The 18,980-nt window shown below is 37.5% G+C and overlaps 1 protein-coding gene across 1 annotated transcript in view; it reads left to right on the top strand.

Annotated features, from left to right (window-relative positions):
* Positions 1–17,940, top strand: part of LOC124113072 — a 37,555-nt gene extending 19,615 nt beyond the window's left edge. Inside the window, exons 3-13 of the mRNA XM_046473319.2 lie at positions 2,280–2,385; positions 2,963–3,129; positions 4,371–4,422; positions 5,365–5,449; positions 6,762–6,830; positions 7,513–7,572; positions 8,133–8,180; positions 10,273–10,392; positions 11,776–11,877; positions 12,815–12,909; positions 13,103–17,940. Coding sequence (XP_046329275.1) covers positions 2,280–2,385; positions 2,963–3,129; positions 4,371–4,422; positions 5,365–5,449; positions 6,762–6,830; positions 7,513–7,572; positions 8,133–8,180; positions 10,273–10,392; positions 11,776–11,877; positions 12,815–12,909; positions 13,103–13,310 — 1,112 coding nt within the window. The 3' untranslated portion in view covers positions 13,311–17,940. The remainder of the gene's footprint in view (positions 1–2,279; positions 2,386–2,962; positions 3,130–4,370; positions 4,423–5,364; positions 5,450–6,761; positions 6,831–7,512; positions 7,573–8,132; positions 8,181–10,272; positions 10,393–11,775; positions 11,878–12,814; positions 12,910–13,102) is intronic.
* Positions 17,941–18,980: the final 1,040 nt, after the last annotated feature.

Here is an 18,980-nt window from a genome sequence, read left to right as displayed (position 1 = left end):
GAGGTGTCAAGTGACAGTGATTAGTACATTGCTGGTAGTTAAAAGTCCAGCCTGTTTGGAAGTAGAGCTCAGGTTCTGTTTGCCCAGCACCAAGCTTTGTGCTGTGGTCATAATCACGGTAATTGCTTGTGAAAATTACATAGGGCTTATCATGCTTAATGCTAAGTGAATGGGAAATACATGTATCATGTGTATTGTCACTTTAATCAAAGTATGTTTCTTTAATCATTTTGTTTTACTTGTTTAACATGTGAATTGTGAACTATGTTGTATGCCGTGGAATTCATGGAATCTCTTTATAAACATGATAAAGGATATCTCGTTTAGGTTGAAGAAGCTTTGAATTCCTGTGTTTATATTAGGGCTGCAATGAATACACTATGAGGCGAATACGATTCCTATCACAAATATAGGTTAACGAAGACGAATATTAATTCACGAATATAATAAAAAGTCACCAGTTGATGTATTATTTGTTATATTCAGTGAAACAATATCAACATAAATTATTTGACATGGTTTGTTAATTATTAATATATTATACATTTATATACTGCACTTATCCAGGTTCTAGTATCTGCCTTAAATGTGACAATGACCAGTGACCACAATACTGTCAAATTAAATATGTGGGTACGTCACGATCAGTATTGATGTTTTGTCCCCAACGCAAAGACATTACCGTGAGCACGTAACACTGGAAATACCATGTCAACAAATCCATACTGAAGTTCTCAATTTAATCCTGTTATAACACTCTTATACTCTCTGGTTAAAAGAAGTGTTCATTGTATGTCAGGACGTATGTTTGTAATCTATTTTATTAATTTTATGCAAAATTTTATTCAACATTAATCATGTTAATTTCAGTAATATAATGAGAGAACAGATCCAGATCACACCAACTAACTCTTACTTACAGCAACCATGATAAGATAACTGTTATTGGTGCCTTGAAACGAATGTTAGTTAACAGAGAACGGATACATATTTCATAAATGCCATACTTTGACTTGTTAAGGGTCATATTTGTTGTAGTTTTGACTATTAAATGTAAACATAACGTTTTCAGGATCAAAATAGCCAAACTGCAGGAAGCCTCAATGGTGACTAATCATAATGTCACGTAAACATATCTGGCAATAGCAGTTCGATGTACCCAAGTGCTATGCTTATTATTTTTTAAAATATATATAGTAAAGGCTGCAACTAATATAACATAATATTGGAATAGCTGATCCTGATATAATTATGCAGATTAGCTACAGCCATGCGGCTGTTGTTTATGATCGGTGTGAATGTATCCTTGCCAATGTCATGAGGTGTAATAAAGGTATATGTGGTTCTTGTGTCAGTTTCTGATGTGATTGTCTCGGAGCTTGAAATAGCTATTTAAAACATGCAGGAGTGCCACCTGTTATTGAAAAGTGAAACTTAATATTTCTGTATAAAAGAAATGAAGAATGAAGCCTGGTTAATTTATCAGTAAAATATTGTTCTCTCGTGATGTTTGTACGGGAGATTAGAACATGTGCTCGCAACTTGATGACTTCATATATTGGACAACATTATTTATGAGAGGGGAGTGTCTGGTGAGTTGTTCCCCATGATAGATGTTAGGTGGGAAACAGGTTAACGGTATGGCCGAACAATCGTATCCGAAAGTGGGAGATATATTACAGTTGGTATTGTAAGAAAAGGTTCTGGTAATCAACGTAACATTTGTGAGATAATGCAGGAACCCACCTGTTCATAAAAAGGACTTCTCTGACATTGCCAAAGTTGGATTTTCAGTTAGTCATCGTTATTTCAGTATGGATAAATATTTTTGAAGCTTGTGCATTTTCTTGAGGGGGCTGTACATTATGTTGACATATCATATAAGAAATAAATGACTTGTGATCTATGAACAACTCCCACTCATCAGTTATTTGTTAAGTACATGCACCAAGTGCATGTCAGTATCTTTCAAATTTGTCCAGACAACAAGTGTGGATCTTTGAACACCTCTAGGCTTTATTTACCACACTACATCAACAATCACTGTTTTATGTCTTATTTGTCATGCTTTTGGGGGCTTGACATCATCAAACTTTGGATACTTCAAGATTATGTGTACATGTTTCAATATTGATATTCAATATTCAATTTATGGGACCAGGATGCATCCTGCTTTTGTCTGGTGCAACTATGTTTTCATGCCAACATGCACCTGGTGCAAGTTAAATCAAGTTCCTTAAATCGAGCCATGTTGAATGTATTATTTTATACTTTTTCAGATGAGTGGGTGAGCTTCCTGGGTGAGAGGTGTAAAAGTGGCCTTCATCGCACAGTGTCTATCTTGCTAACTCTTCTTCTCTATCTCCTCGGGATCATCATGTACTTGTGAGTATACATGCTACCAGCTCTTACAAGGAATTTTTATATATGTTAGGGGACTTCAGTAGTACTTGTGAGCAACATTATGATGATAATAGGCCTCACCACAGAGAGACATGTTCAATGGGTAGGACATTATTACTTTGGTAAACCATCAGTGTTCATTCTATTTGCACTCTCAGCTCCTTGGGGAGTATGGTTCTCACCTGGCCCTTTATTCTATTATTCAATAAGCCATGCTGCATTTGTCATCTTCTGATGACTCTTGTTTTTTAGTTCTATTAGGGACTGGGAAAACATAATTTGTCCTCAGGTTAACCACCCCAAAATAAATTGTTCTTTGGCCTTGCTGGATGTTAAAAAAATGTATAGTTTGATGCCAGCTCCCTTCCAGATAATTGAGATTATAGGCCACTTGGGACAGGCTAATGTGAATTACAGTGTATGACTTGTTGAAGTGCTTGTCATCTTGCCCCAGCTTGTTTTTCTGGCCTAGCCTCAGACCTGAGGCCATTTGCTGGAATATTTCTGACAGCAGCTTAAAACAACATTCACTCACCCACTATCTCCCTGTTTGTTGCAGAGCTTCTGGCAGTGTTCACCTCATCAGTTTAGCTTGGAGTAAAGGCTGGTGTTTTATCAAAGCTAAAGTCTTCAAAAATAACTTAAAACCTGGAACAATTCCTGGCACTACTGAAACGGCAAAACGACGGACGGGACTAGAAGAAAATATATCACTGCCAAGTACAGGTAATAAACTGTTTGCTTTTCATCCCCCCTGCATATAATGCGTGGGGATATAGTTGATGCCTTAGTCATTTTGTTTCCTGAGCTTAACTCGAAAACCATTCAATATTTTCTAAAAAACTTGCCAGATGTATCAAACAGAGCCTGAAGTTGTGCCTTTTGCTATTTACAGATATTGGGCATTTTCATTTTTCTCGATTTCCATGAAAACAATTCGGACTTAGTCTCAAAAGGGAGGGGTAGGTGTCTTTTTCTGAGCACAACTTAAAAACTTTGAAAGACCTTTCATCCAAAATTAGTACATGTATTGACCAAGGGCTGAAGTGGTGCCTTGCTATTTAGGAATTTTAAACAATTATTTCTTTCCTGTTTCAATGGCAACAAGTTTGTCTTTGATTCTCTTCATAGTGGTGTCCAGACCATATCTCTAAAACTAATAGGTATTCTTTCATGACACTTTGCACACACAAAGACCAGTTTGTCAAATGTGCCTTTTGCTACTTATGGGTGTTTAGAATTGACTTTTATTCTGTTTCCATGGCAAGAAGTTTGATATCGACTCTGTTCATATTGATGTGTACCTGTCATAGAAAGACAAAGTTCCGAATCCCAATTCCATGGTGTAGTTTTGATAGCTCAATAACTACTCTTGTATACAGACAATCAGAATAGATAGAAATTCTGCCATCAAGTTGGACTTGAAAATTTCAACATTTCAGAGTGTCAGTGCATTTAGACACATATTCTTTTCAGTAGTTTTTGCTGCTAATAGCTGAAAGAATTATGTTACTTTGTCAGGCAATATGAACTTAATTACTCAGATTCTGAATCAAGGACATCTGTGGAACCAGAGAAGAAGTCGTTGGCTCTGTCAAATTGGCATTGCTGGCAAATTTGTTTCAGGTTGCTTAAAAATGATATTGTGTATCTGCTTACTCAAATGTTACAATATATTTAAGTGATAATTGGTTGCCATAGTTGTACAGAAACATACACCTCAATTTTACACATGGAAATAATTATATAATGTTCAGACCAGAAAATCAGCAACAGATCTCAAAGCGGTATCCCTCCTTAACATGTGAGAAGGGAGGTAACTGATGCAAGGGGAGGTAAATCTGATCATAGCCCTAGATTTTTATTTTTTCAGAATTGACATACCAACAAGTTTTATGAAAATCTTCCAAAATAATTCATTTTTATTGCACTATGGAATGTTTTAGCTAAATGTTCTAATGTTTCAGGAGAGGAAGCCATGAGACGACTTCTTGCTTGTAGAGGAAAAGACCCCTATAGGTGAGGAGTCCACTGCAACATGGAATATGTGGCATCCAGTAGGCTATATTGTAGGCATGATGGTATAGATAGTATATCTCCTCGCTTTTTCATGTTTATAGGCACACTGGAAAACCTTCTCAAATAGTTTCACCAATGACTCTCCAGAAATGGACTGCGTTTGTGAGGGCACATCCATTCTGATAGATTACATCAATGTTACTATTTTCAGAAACAAATTTTAAGCTTTTAGAAAGCCATTATGAATGTGAATAATTACCACATTGTTGATAGTAAGAGGGAGGAATATACCCCAGAAATGTTTTGGTATCCCATATGTGGAAGGGTAGGAGCTTTAGGACCCATGGCTCTTTCCAGGAATTGTCTTTGCCGAGGAATGACAGGGAGATAGTTGTGTAGCACGTGTGTAAGATGCATCTTAACATGGTCAGTATTAACATGGCAGCAGAATAGGAAACATTAAACTAGAATAGTCTTTGTATAGTTTGTAATCTGTTCTCACCTGAATAGGTAATAAAACACAATCAGGAGGTTCTTATATTAGATCTATCAAATTAGTTTAACACTTTAACACAAAGAATAATGTGATGTTGTGAGAGAAATTGTTGGACCTCCATGTATGTACATCTCTTTTGGAGCCTTTGTGATGGAAATTTATGCCTGATGACCACACATATTCAAAATGAACCTGGTGTCTTTGATGTTTGCTGGTACAGTATTTGAATCTTGGGACCCCCTAAGTCTTTACCTTTAAACATTAGGACAAGGACCCCTTGACTTCCATTCCTAATTTCCACCCTGCTTCATATGTAGATGCAACATGTGTTCAGTGAGGCAGTGCGAGAGTGTTTCATGTAGATTCACAAGAAAGCTCTGGGGCTTCTAAGGCAGATCCTCCAAGTGCATTGCCTGTTTGTCTATCTGTCTTCCTTTTGTTTTCAGTATTTTAGGATTACGCTCTGATAGCAGTGATGAAGATATCAAAAAGTATTACCGCCGCCAGGCCGTGCTAGTCCACCCAGATAAGGTCAGTATTCCTGTCAGCTTGGGAATAGATGAGTGAGTCAATGTTTTCAACACTACTGTGAGCTGTCTATGACCAATCAGATTCCACCTCTCATATCGCTTGCATTTGCTGCAAACAAAATGACGATATGATCAATTATCAAGATCTACATTGTAATAAGACACGTCTTACTTTGCGCAGTGAATCAAATCACATGAGCACCTTGATGAAGAACATGAAAAGATTTGGAAAATATCTGTTGACGCTAAGTTGGCGGTACACATACTTTGCAAATCCTGCAAAATCGACTGAAATGTACACGACAGTTTATGAACTGGATGTTGATTTTTCGTTACGTGATTTTGATTGGACTCGTAGTCCATCCAAAATGTAACTCCATAATTCCAGCCAATTTCAGCAAGGGTTGAAACTGGACTTTTATAGTCAGTTAACTCCCTTGCCTCTGGAAGAAGTCAAAAGAATGACTCACTCCATCCATAAATCCTTGTCAGTTATTCTCATATTTCCTAGCCCTGGCTTGACAGGTTTGTTATCCCCTGGCATATAATGTCGGGGGATAGAGTCGACGCCTAATCTGTCATGTTTTCGGAACGTAACTCTAAAAGCATTTAATATTTTTCAACGAAAATTGGCAGATTTTTCAAACAGATCCTGAAGTGGTGCCTTTGCTATTTATCTATTTGTGCCATTTTTATTTTTCTCAATTTCCATGGAAACAATTTGACCAGGTTGTCAACTGGTCCCTTTTCCAATTTAGGGCGTTTTAGATTTTTTGTCTGTTTGCATGGTAACAAGTTTGATTTTGAGTCTGTTCATAGTTCAACATTAGAAATTGGCACTAGTCCAATAGTCCTTGCCAAACTGCCCAATAGTTAAGGTATCATGAGGACTAGTAGAAATTGGCTCTTTTTAAGGGTTTTGCTATATGTTATCATTACAAGGACTTTTGGATTAAAACTGTTAGTTTCAATCGCTGTAGTGTGTTAATGACAGAGAAATACAAAGTTCCGAATCCTAATTCCATGGTATTGTTTTGACAGCTCAATAACTACTCTTGTATACAGACAGACAGATTAGACAGAAGTTCTCTCATCAAGTTGGACTTAAGTAACGGTCAGATGGTTTGCTATTTCGAATTTGTTGGGGCCGGGGGGACTTGTCATCTTCTGATGACTCTTGTCTCAACAGCTGTTGTTAACATGTCTATAGCAGTAGGTATTATGGAATATTGAGTGATGTGATTTAACTTGTGGCAATGTTACCATGGTTATATTTGTTATATGCTGGTCTCATGGAAATAATGGTGTTGCAGAACCAGGAACCTGGTGCTGAAGAAGCCTTCAAGATATTAGGTCACGCCTTTGAGATGATACGAGAACCAGTGAGTTGATTTATGGTGCTCGCTATACGTAGATTCACTTCATTGATCATTATTTGTGACTGTTATGCATATTCATGTCATCATTTCTTTGATTTGATAACTTGACAGACAAATCTTCACTTCAGTTGATATTTATCAGCAATAGTATTCTCCATTGTTTGGTAACATCATTCAAATGTGATAATGTAACAAATCCATATCAAATAGATAACAAGAAGAAATTTGGTTTTGAAAAAATAAAGACTGAAAATATTGAAGCTAATGACAAACTTGTGAAACTGTTGAGATGTGCCCTCTCTATTGAAGAGTTGGACTGTGCCTGCCACAATCCAACTCCTGCCACAATCCAGCTCCTGTCACAATCCAACTCCTGTCACAATCCAGCTCCTGTCACAATCCAGCTCCTGTCACAATCCAACTCCTGCCACAATCCAGCTCCTGTCACAATCCAACTCCTGTCACAATCCAGCTCCTGTCACAATCCAACTCCTGCACAATCCAGCTTCTGTCACAATCCAACTCCTGCCACAATCCAGCTCCTGTCACAATCCAGCTCCTGTTACAATCCATCTCTGCCACAATCCAACTCCTGCCACAATCCAGCTCCTGTCACAATCCAACTCCTGCCACAATCCAGCTCCTGCCTTGAAGTGTTCACATGTTCATGTTCTGTTCCTTGCAGGCCAAGAGGAAGGTCTACGATGCTCAGATGCAGGAGGCTCACGAGGCTGAGGCTGCTATGGTAGGTGGATGTGCTGCTGTAATGATTAACAAACAACTCATTGATGTGTGTGGTCCAGCGTCCTATTTTGTGATGTTTCACACTCAATCTCACATGGTTGATTTGCTTTGAAATCACATATCATATGATGAAACACACTTCAAACAATGTTCAAACTGGTTATTATCAACCTGGAACTTGAACTAAGGTTCTAAGACCAGGAATAACTCTAAGTTCATTTAATAGGTGTTTCTAACATGTTTATTATTTTATTTACATTTTTGCATAGTGCGTTGACTGCATCGTTTAAAACCAAGGTATTCAAATGACCAATTAAGGATTTGCTGCTTTGGAGAAAACTGACTTTTATCACTTTTACAAACCTCATTTATTAAGGATGAATAAGAACAGTGATTTTTGTGTTTGGGTAAATGGTGGAGACAAATCTCTAAGTTCATTACTACTGATCATATTTGCCACCAACAACAGCCCATAACTTGAGTGTATTAAAACAAGTATGTAGGCACACTGGAAGAAACCTTCTGTATGGTTTATGAACTGACATTTCATTTTAATTTCAGAGAGAATTCAATGATCTTTTGACAAAACTTCATGAAAAGATACAAGAGGTAAGATGTGAATAATTTACCAGCATCATTTATCTATAATAGCTCAATGACCTGAATATGTGCATATCAGACTGAATGATCCAGGAATTCTTTGATAGCTGCAAGATGATGAGTGTCCTTGAACTTGGAACAGAAAAGTTACAGAAGCAGTGTGCACACAAAATGTCAGAGACTACCATCCTGAAATTGGCTCTTGGCATCGTTTTCAATAGATTGTAATTTGTTTATACATTGTCCATTATTTGTATCCCACCGGCATATAATGCATTATCATTTCCTTTTCCGGGGCAGAATTCCAAAACCATTCAGTGTATTTGATCGAAACATGGCAAATCTATCAGGCACATACTGAAGTGGTGCCTTTTGATATTTTGGGAATTTTCTAATTTTTATTTTTTTAAATTTTTAGGGAATGAAGTTGGACATAGACTCAATTGGGGATGGGGTTCGTTTCCGGGGCAGAATTCGAAAACCATTCAGTGTATTTAATCAAAACTTGGCAAAGCTATCAGGCACATACTGAAGTGGTGCCTTTTGATATTTTGGGATTTTTTATGGAATGAAGTTGGACATAGACTCAATTGGGGATGGGGTTTGTTTCCGGGGCAGAATTCGAAAACCATTCAGTGTATTTGATCGAAACTTGGCAAATCTATCAGGCACATACTGAAGTGGTGCCTTTTGATATTTTAGGATTTTACTAATTAAATTTTTTTTTAATTTTTATGGAATGAAGTTGGACATAGACTCAATTGGGGATGGGGTTCGTTTCTGGGGCAGATTTCGAAAACCATTCAGTGTATTTGATCGAAACTTGGCAAATCTATCAGTCTCATACTAAAGTGGTGCCTTTTTCTATTTAGGAATTTTATAAATCTTTATTTTTTACGTTTCCATGGCAACAAGTTGGACTTAGGTTCTATAGGGTAGAGTTCGTTTCCGGAGCATAACTCAAAACCTATTCAAAACTTTCTAACAAAACTTTGCATGTCTATCAGACTCTTGCTGAACTGGTGCCTTTTGCTATTTAGGAATTTTATAAATTTTTATTTTTTACATATAAGCACATACTGAACTGGTGCCATTTGATATTAAAGAAGTTAATAAGTTTTAGAAATGTTTATTTTAGAATTTCCATTGCAGCTATTTTGAAATGGGCTGAAAGAAATGTTGGGTCAGTTACCTGGTTTGGGACCATAACGTGTTAAAATGGGTGTGGGATATAGATGACTTTGTGACTGTACGCTTGTTTAGTCATTGTTTCTTGTAATTTGTCATTTGTTTGCATAAAAAAAACCCCACAGAATACAGAATAGCACATTTACTTGTGGTTACTTTACAGACAGCTGCCGGGGGGATATGTCATCTTTCTGATGAGTCTTGTTTGCTGGACTCATGGTTGCAGACACTGCAGAATTTTATTTTTTTTCAGCCTGTTTGTTAATTAAATCATGTTTTTTCTCGTTAACCCCATCATCCCTGATCAAAAACTTCCATATGTCAGCCATTTCCCTCACAACATCAATCATCAGCTGTTCACTATTGCTTTGACATTTGAGCATCAGTAACAAGTCTCTTACAACAAAAATAATAAACATAATTATCTTCCTTTAAAAACTAGCTTTGATACCTGCTGCGCACACACTTCCTGATTAGTTTTGTAACAAGAAGTTGCCAAGTATGTCGTCTATGTATGATATGAGCGACATGTACAGATGTATATGAGATAACATTCATGGTATATCGCTGCTATTACCTAGAATATGTGAGATGAAAACATATCTTAGGTTGAAAGTTATCTTGCATATTTTATTGAAAACGATTACAGATGAAATGAATACTGGATTGTCTGGTTCAGATTCAATTATTTACAGACTGCCGTCATATGACTAGAATATTGCTGAGTGCAGAGTTAAACAACAAACACACACCATGGGTACTTCTGAAGGCTTTCTTGATGCTTTTCCTTATTTTCCAAATTATGCAGATCTTGTCGAAAGAAAATCCTAAGACTCTTTGTCCAATTTTCAACATGGCCAAGTCCTACCCATTTAGCTCCTTTCTCCATGTTGATAACTGTTGTCTGTTCCAGGCTGCCAACATGATGAGGTGTGATAACTGTGGAGGCAAACATAAGCGTATTCCAGTTGATCGACCATGGTACAGTGCTCGATTCTGTGATAGATGTAACAACTTTCATTCTGCCAAAGAGGTGGGTCATGTAGATTTGGTGCAGAAATGTTTAGTGCAGTTTTGTCAATTTATTTACACATATCTTTATTCACTGAGTGGTAAGTATTCATGACCTGCATATTTGAACACCAGCACATGCCGAAACTGTTTTCTACAGCATTGAATCTTCCAAGTAATTAATTGGGCTTCGGGGCCCCGATGGTTTCACCAAAGTGGTCAATTTGGACTTTCCTCCTACATTAGGCTGACCATGATAAACTGAAAAAATTTTCAATGGGCATTTACTCTTTTTGCATATACATATGTAGTTCTTAGTTAAGTTTTGTAGCTGTATTCAGTCCTGATGGTAGTCATGATATGGCTGAAATACTGCTGATGTAGCTATATGTCTTACCTCACTCACTCACTCACTCACTCACTCAAGCCTGATGGTGTATGTCATGAAGAATGAAAGCTAAATTGTGTATTCGTGAAAAATGATATACGAGGGCAAGGAGCACCCAAGTGTATTATTTTCACAAATGCATGCTTTTCAGGACTTTCTTTGATCTAAGTAATTCAATGCTGATGAGGAGCTAATGTTCAAACACAACCAACTACACCTGTGTCGAAATGAAACAGGCAGTTGCACATGCAGTTCGAGAGGTCATTGGTGCAAAAGTTGATACACATAGTGAACGATTCTCTCGCAGATGTGCGACGACAATCAAGTTTTTTATGTTGGTAGTGGGTTTCATCTGTTTGGCTGACATTGTTCATGGGAAATAATCAGGATTCGTACAGACTTGAACAGGCCTAGAATTTTAAGGTCCGTCTTGAAAAGCCTTGATTTTGATTGTTAATGAAAGTATCAAAGCACACAAAAATGTGAACCAAAGATGTTAAAGTGAAATGTATCACAGTGATAGATTTGTGTGCCAAAATCACGGAAGAATTTGTGACAAACTTACTTTCATTTTTTGTTGGGTCTGAAAATAAATCTAGTTGGAAACTGTCTGATGGTCAAACTGCTGTTGATAGTATAATAAAATAGCATAGCATGCTGGATGTAATTAACTATTGGCAGACTTATAACCCAACTAAAAAAGCCTTGAAAATGACAGTTGGCAGCCTTGAAAAGCCTTGAAAAGCCTTGAAAAGCCTTGAAAAGGCCTTAAATATTAGTCTTCCATATCTGTATGAACCCAGGAGATGTGGGGCAGTCTGGTTGTTATAGCGTTCGCTCTTCATGCCGAACACAAATGGGTTCATTGTGTGAAGCTCATTTCTGGTGTCCCCCGGCGTGATATTGCTGGAATATTGCTAAAACCGGTGTAAAACCATATTCACTCGCTCGTTGATGAACCTTGATAATGCACATTTAGGACAATAGAGTGACGTGTCAAGATTTGTTTATTTGCAGGGAGATGTGTGGGCAGAGAAGAAGATGCTAGGTTTTCTGTGGCACTACTACGCATGTATGGATCAACACGTGTATGATATAACAGAGTGGGTGGCATGTCATGTGAGTTGCACCATCACCACAATTAGGGATCAATGTCTTCTGGCCTCAAATAGAAATCCTAGAGGTTAGGCTAAAAAACATAATAGTCTTGGTTCTCAGGCACCCCCCGCATCATCGTAATATCTGCCGGATCTTTTGTTTTTATATCCATTTTCAAAAACATATAAAAATCCTAATACTTTAACACAATGCACAAACAAAATGGAAAATTGAAAAAAAATTGAAACGTGCAATGAATTTTATTATGATGTGGGCAGTGCCTGAGAAGACTATTAATTTTTTTAGCCTTAAAGAGGGTTTTTGGTCGATTGGCACTCCTTGCAAGCTTGATCCAACATATTGGAAACCGAATCTGCTAAATCAAATGTTTTATGACGTGTATCAATCTGGCAGTTAAGAACTGTCATCATTTTCCAATATACCTCCATTTCACATATGTCATTAATTGCAATGTCTCGGACTGGACACTAGACAAAGTCCCTCTGTCAGGCACACAACCCAGCACAGGGGATACTCTGCAGTACACCACTGTCACAAGCTCATTTGTCTTGTCACAGGATTGAACTTTTATCCTTTGTAAACAAACATAGTGTACTGAAATCAGACAACACAGAAGTCTTTCTGTAAGATTTATAGATTGTTTCACACAACTCGAAGACATCCTACTACAGCAGTGATACTGAAGAGTATAAGAATGTCTCCCAGTCAGGCCCCAAAAGGAAAAGTAATGTTTCTCCGTCCTGCAGGTCAATGCTTCCTTTTCCCAGTACGGAAATTCAACCATTCCTAATATTTTGCATTTTATATTTTAGTCTTCAATTAGAGTTATCTTTCCTTTGCCGTGTGACGGCCGAGCGTAGGCAGTTAAATTGTGGTTAAAGTTATGGTAATGCTGAATCAACACCATGAGCTTGACACTAGTCATTTTTGATTACAGAAGGAGTTTTTCAAGCAGATGCAGGCCAACTCTCACCATGTTTTCTACAGAATAGCTACAGATGGAAACCGAGGTCATCGCCATGGAAAGTCAGGGTAGGTCATCAGGGTAGTTGCATTTCTGTGGGGGTGAATGATAATGTGTGCAACTGAAATTAATATTCAGTGTAACTGTGTTAGCATCAGCTTGCTGAAGCATAATTCAGTACTTATACTGGTTCTCTTTTGTATTTCTAGTATCCAATCAAAACTTTATTTGATGTCAATTTCATTTCCTTTATTTTTGCAGGGAGCATGATTTAGAAGATTTCATTAACCACTTGTTTCACAAGGCGTCTATGTCTCCTGATGGTTCCTCACCATGGCAACAACAACAGCAACAACAGCAACAGCAGTCAAGTCAGCAGCCTCAGGCGTCATCGGCATGGGGAGCAGGGTCATCAACGACGTCCGCTGCAGGGGGGAAACGAGCTCGGAGGAAGAAGAAGCGTCACTAAGAGCTACATCTGGTCTCGATAGCTGTGGACAATCTGTGTTCAGTATGCCATTTTATGTCTGATCTTCTGTGTGCCAGTTGACAACCGATGTTCAATTTGCTAGTTAACAGCAGATGTCCTGTAGCTGTCTTGGTAAGCTGACACGTAGTTGATGCAGGGATGAAGAGGCTGATGCGGGGGTGTGGAGAGGCTGATGCAGGGGTGGAGAGGCTGATGCAGGGGTGGCCTCAGTTGACGGACCTGTTATTGCAGGGGTACAACCAAAGTCAGGGTTTATCTATTTAAGAGAAGGACTTTCTATTAAGCATTTTGATTTTGATCAGTTCGACATGTGATCTTAGACTTGAGACAGTATTGTAAGTCTACGCTTAAGTATTGGAGATACAAAAGTCATAATGCTAGAAATTGTAGAATCCCTTTGTGGAACAGGGCTCTGGGCTAGTGTTAAGGTGTCTCATTGTCAAGCCTGTCAATGATTTCTACTGAATCCTTGCATTGGTCGCACTAAATTTTCTCAGTGGTCAAACCAGTTCATGAGCTCTGGTGCATCCATGCATTGTTGATGCTAGGTGTTCTGAGGTGTCGGGGCTGTCAATGAGCTGTGGTGTCTCCCTGCATTGGTCAAGGCATGTCTTAGGTGTCGGAGTGTGTCTGTGAGCTGTGGTGTATCTCTTCCTCGGAAGTGTATTGGTCTTATCATTTTCGCATTATGTATAAAATCAACTATGGAATCCCCTCACCTCCTACTGGTTGTTTAAGACATTCTTAATCTTTTGGCATGTCTGTGAGGAATTAATAACCACATGTGCTTGATATCCAAGAATCTGTTGAGGTTGATTTCAACCAGTGGACAGGAATACCTTGCTGTAACACAATGTGGTTTTCTAGTGTAGGAAACCTGTGGTCTCTGCTCAATCCTGGCAGTTTCTTCCCTGTATCCTTGGTAACAAGGATTCCTGGAAATTAATTTGTCCATTACCCTGCACCAGTCCCAGCTTCACTAAGTATTGCTTTTCTCAGGCCCTAATTTAACAGCTCATTCTCTCTAACATCACTGCCTTATCAATCCATCCAGACAAATCAATAAGATCATAGAGATGAAATTTACTATCACTTGAGGTAATCATGTGTATATTCCTCTCCACTGGGTCCTTCCGTTTCCATGCCAAGCAAGCTATTCAAATGTATGCATTAATGTATGATATCATGCATATAGATGTGGGACAAGCTCTCGACAGAGACATACTGTGCATGTCTGTCAAGAAGGGTGTGTTGTGTGAATGTAATACTGTGTGAGTGTGAACATATAGCTCTATTTTTGTCGCTGTGTGATGACCTATACTTGTACATAGCAACTGTCCGATTTCATGAGAACCAGTCAATTTCCTATCCTAGTCCAGGGCCTGTGAACTTGTCAGCCTGGCCCAAAACATGGATGTGATTCTCATGAAACTGCAGCTGACATCTTCCTATGAGTCTCTGGCTTGTCACCATGGTTACAATGCCTTCTGACAAAACATGCACAATTCTTCTCGGTCCGCTCAACTTCCGGAATATTTCAGATATTTTCATTTGAAAGTGATTGAAATTGACATTGTTGCTGGTGAGAGAAAGGTGGTACATTTGTTTGCAATAAGGAGGGAGCTTTATTTGTAGCTACATCGCAGATACAAGTAAAATAATGCTTGCGTGGCATTTTTTTCAGTTTTGAAGTGGTACATAGAAAATGGATGTCAGTGGACATGAGTGTGGGGCGCTTCCTAGCCCTTGGATCAGAATGTTTGTACTTATGGTGAAATATAAGCACGCATGGAAATGTTAGTGATATTAATATAGTGAGGTAGATTGACATTCATATATGCCTTATTGTGTCATCTTAATGTTACTTAATTTATTTGACCCAACTCTTGATGATCAGGATGACAGCAACAGCTGAGTTGCAACGTAAGCATGGCACATGGTCAGTAGAGTTTGTTAAGTCAAAGTGATGCATGTGAGAGATATGGCAGGCGTGTATCCTTGGTCTTTGTCCATCAAAGTGGCCAGCATATTGTATATTAAGGTGATTATTTTTGTATATTTTTTTGTCACTGTTTAAAGAGTTTCCAAGAGGGACTTTTCACTATTTCATATTAACATACAGCATATCACAAAGTCCAGTAACTGTAAAATCACTTAAGATCCAAACTTTGAACAATTATGTTAATAAGCATTGTTTGGGTGTTGGAAATGGTTTCAAATGAAGGTTTACAGCCTTCACTGATGTTGTTTATCTAGAACTGACTATGGGCAATAACTTTTCATTATGTTGAATCCCTGTGGTAGTTAATCACAATTTGGAACATTGTGTAGAACTGAAAGTTTGACAGCTAGGCTTCTCTAACTGTAAGTTTTCAGCTTTGACACCTTTTTAACCGCCGAATCCCTTCTTACTCTAGTGTCTGTTCATGTACAATTTTGATCAATATCTATCTATCACTTCCATTCATTATTTACAGTATTCAAATTATGATCCGATTGTGATATTGTAGCATAATAACCGATGTTCACAGTTTTTGTTGTCTCTTGTTTTTAACAGCTGTCAATGCATCATTGATTTAACAACTTTTTTGAGGAATACTGCATTAACCTTTTCATGCGGTGGTTGACTGGCTGAAAAGTACTGCATTAAGCTTGTCATGCAGTGGTTGACTGGCTGAAGAATGAGTAACGGTAGGTCATCTCAGAAGTTGTGAATTATTTTTTTGCGTTTGGGACAAACTATCCGCAGTAATATTAATTTGAATACTTTGAGGACAAGACTAGCTTACAATTCTCACATTTCACAGTCAATGAATGCATTGGGATTTAAGAGTTATTCTGTTTAACCTGGTAAATGATTTTTAAGTAAATTGTACTATGGAATAGTTTCTTACCAATAAAATTGAAATTAATTTGAATTTCCTACTTTTGGGAGCTTGGAGTGATTTTAGGTTTATTCAGGGATATTTTTCTGTCTGTTTGTGATTTCCTTTCAGGCAGCTTATCATTGAGCACAGTGGGAACCTCCCTTATTCTATGCAAATAGCACTGCAATAAGGTGAAGCCTTGTCAGTTCTCTTGTCAATTTATTCATCAGTGTCACTTGTTTTTGTCACTGAGGAGGGATCATCACTAACAATAGTCCAGCAGCTTGTTAGTCCTATAGTAGTTGTGGGTGTATGTATTACAGGTGAGATGTTGCTCACTCATGGGGTTAAATGGGCCTAGCAGTTTTACACAAGACTCTGGAAAGTTTTTTTTTTTAAATGCTTCTCATCATGCCTGTAGTTTGACTGAGGCAATTTCATGGCAGACAGTAAATTTTGGTTTTGTTCATTAAGATGCCAGTTTTGATACCATGTCTAAGAATGTCAAAATGGTCTGGATTTAAGTAGAAGAGTTACTTTTCCTTGCCTTAACTATCATGCCATGTTTGATAACGAGTTTGTATGTGTCTTCTGTCTTCTAATAAAGAAGGGGTAAGAAGTCAAGTGGCTCGGATATTTAAAAAAATATGATTCTGATCGTGCTCATGAGAAACATTATTTTTTTCGAGGCCTGAAATATAAATTATAAGACTTATATCTGAAATGATGAGAATTTTAATGTGTTTGTAAAATTGTTCAATATGCAAAATGCATAATGAAATAGTGAACTTTCTTTGATGTTGCAAATGAGAATAATAATAATTATGCCTGGACCTCCCCACTGCTATGACACCGTCGTCCTCTCTTTTCTTTTCACCATTTTTTTTATTTGGCGGATGTCTTTCATTTCATTGTACTCTGACATATTTATCAACTCAATATTATCTTAGTGTTACACTGTTACACTTACACAAACATTTCATTGCTTCCATCTTGTAGTCACGTGGTTCAGATTTATTCCACTTTATTGGTGAATGGTTGGTTATTTATTGTCATTGTGAGAGGAGTTACCTTGTAACACTGTTTTAGCATTCTGGAATTGTTTCATTCCTTGAGTAGTGTGGCATTTTAGTTTCTAACAGTTGTTACATGGAAATATTTGTTCATACGGGACTGGACACTTCATCATTCTGTTGGTTGAGCCAATGTGAGAGCTGTAGGGTTGTGATAGTCTGCAGCTTGTGAGTCTTTAACAGAACTTACAACATTGCCTTTCTTGATTAGAAATATTATTTTGGTTGTCCAGGAATTATTTTTATTAAATTGCTACTCCTTGCCTTTTAACCTCGAATAATTAAAAAGAATTCATAGATTTTATTTTCGAAGCAAGCCTGTTGTTAGTTTGTTGTAAGTAGTTGAATATTTTGACTTAGATAATCCGGTGTGCCAACCTGTAGTTTTCAGTTGCATTTGAGAAATATTTTCATGAATTTTGTTGTGTTTCTGAACTTGAAGGATTGTGGATTTGAAGCAAACAGAAATGTGAGGGTTGCATTTTTGTACAAGTGCTGCTGCTCTCATCATGTATGTTGGGTCTGAAGTAGACTCAAAAGATTATTCATCATTTTGCTTACATAATTAGGAGTTGGATATAATAAACTATTGTTTACTAATCTAATGCAACAATGATGTATAATACTGTGATTGAGAAATATATATGAATAAATACATTGGATATTTGGCTTTTGAGTTTTTGTTGTGTTTTCCAACAAGACATGACTCAGATTCTGACATTTGCTTAGATGATGCATTTGCTTGTAATACATGAGACCCATGATGTTTCTCCTCAAAGTATCAGGACATGGATGTACATGTTGTCTAAGGCGCTGTAATTCGAACAATCAGAAAAAAAGAAATTAGAATCCGAATGACAAGGGTTTGCTTTGTACCGGTGATGGTAAAGATAGCTTTGACAATACAGGATTTTTATATAACTAAAACATATTTTCAATCCTATAAATCCATAAAAAAAATTATTACCTATTGTTCCAAATGAAACTTTAAGATGGTCAACAAAACCCTGTATCATGCATGCCCAAATTGTCGGAGGTGTTAAATAGTCATTGACTGAACAAAAATATTCGCAAGGGTTTCTGTTTCTTTGGTATGCCATCTTGCTGCCAGAAAACCAACGTTGGTGAAAATAATGACCCTACACTGTAGGTCACCTGTATATTTTGTCAACACTTCAAAAATGGCGTGGCAGTGTTTTTTTTCTGGTGAGATGATGTTTATAATTGGAGAATATGCATTCTGAGACAACTTAAGACCATGGTCAAAGTGCAAAGGTCAAATATAGGATTACATAACAAAGTATTCCTGAAAACGGAATATCGTGAGCCTCACTACCAACTGTTTCTTTGGTACGCCATCTTGCTGCCAGAAAACCACCGTTGGTGAAAATAGTGACACTACACTAGGTAACCTGTATATTTTGTCAACAGTTCAGAATGGCGTGGCAGTGTCTTTTTCTGGAGAGATGATGTTTATAATTGGAGAATATGCATTCTGAGACAACTTAAGACCATGGTCAAAGTGCAAAGGTCAAATATAGGATTACATTACAAAGTATTGCGGAAAACGGAACATCGTCAGCCTCACTACCAATTACACTAAATGTCGATATATTTTGAAAACAATGGCTGCCATGGCTATAAAAAGTTTCAGCTTCCAGCATGGTCGAAGTACATAGGTTCAAATTAAAATATATGGGAAAAAAACA

Source organism: Haliotis rufescens, unplaced genomic scaffold (genome assembly GCF_023055435.1).
Source record: "Haliotis rufescens isolate VD_foot unplaced genomic scaffold, xgHalRufe1.0.p SCAF_2, whole genome shotgun sequence".
NCBI lineage: Eukaryota > Metazoa > Mollusca > Gastropoda > Lepetellida > Haliotidae > Haliotis > Haliotis rufescens.
The sequence above is the reverse complement of the archived record's forward strand: the minus strand, read 5'-3'. Positions and strand labels throughout refer to the sequence as shown.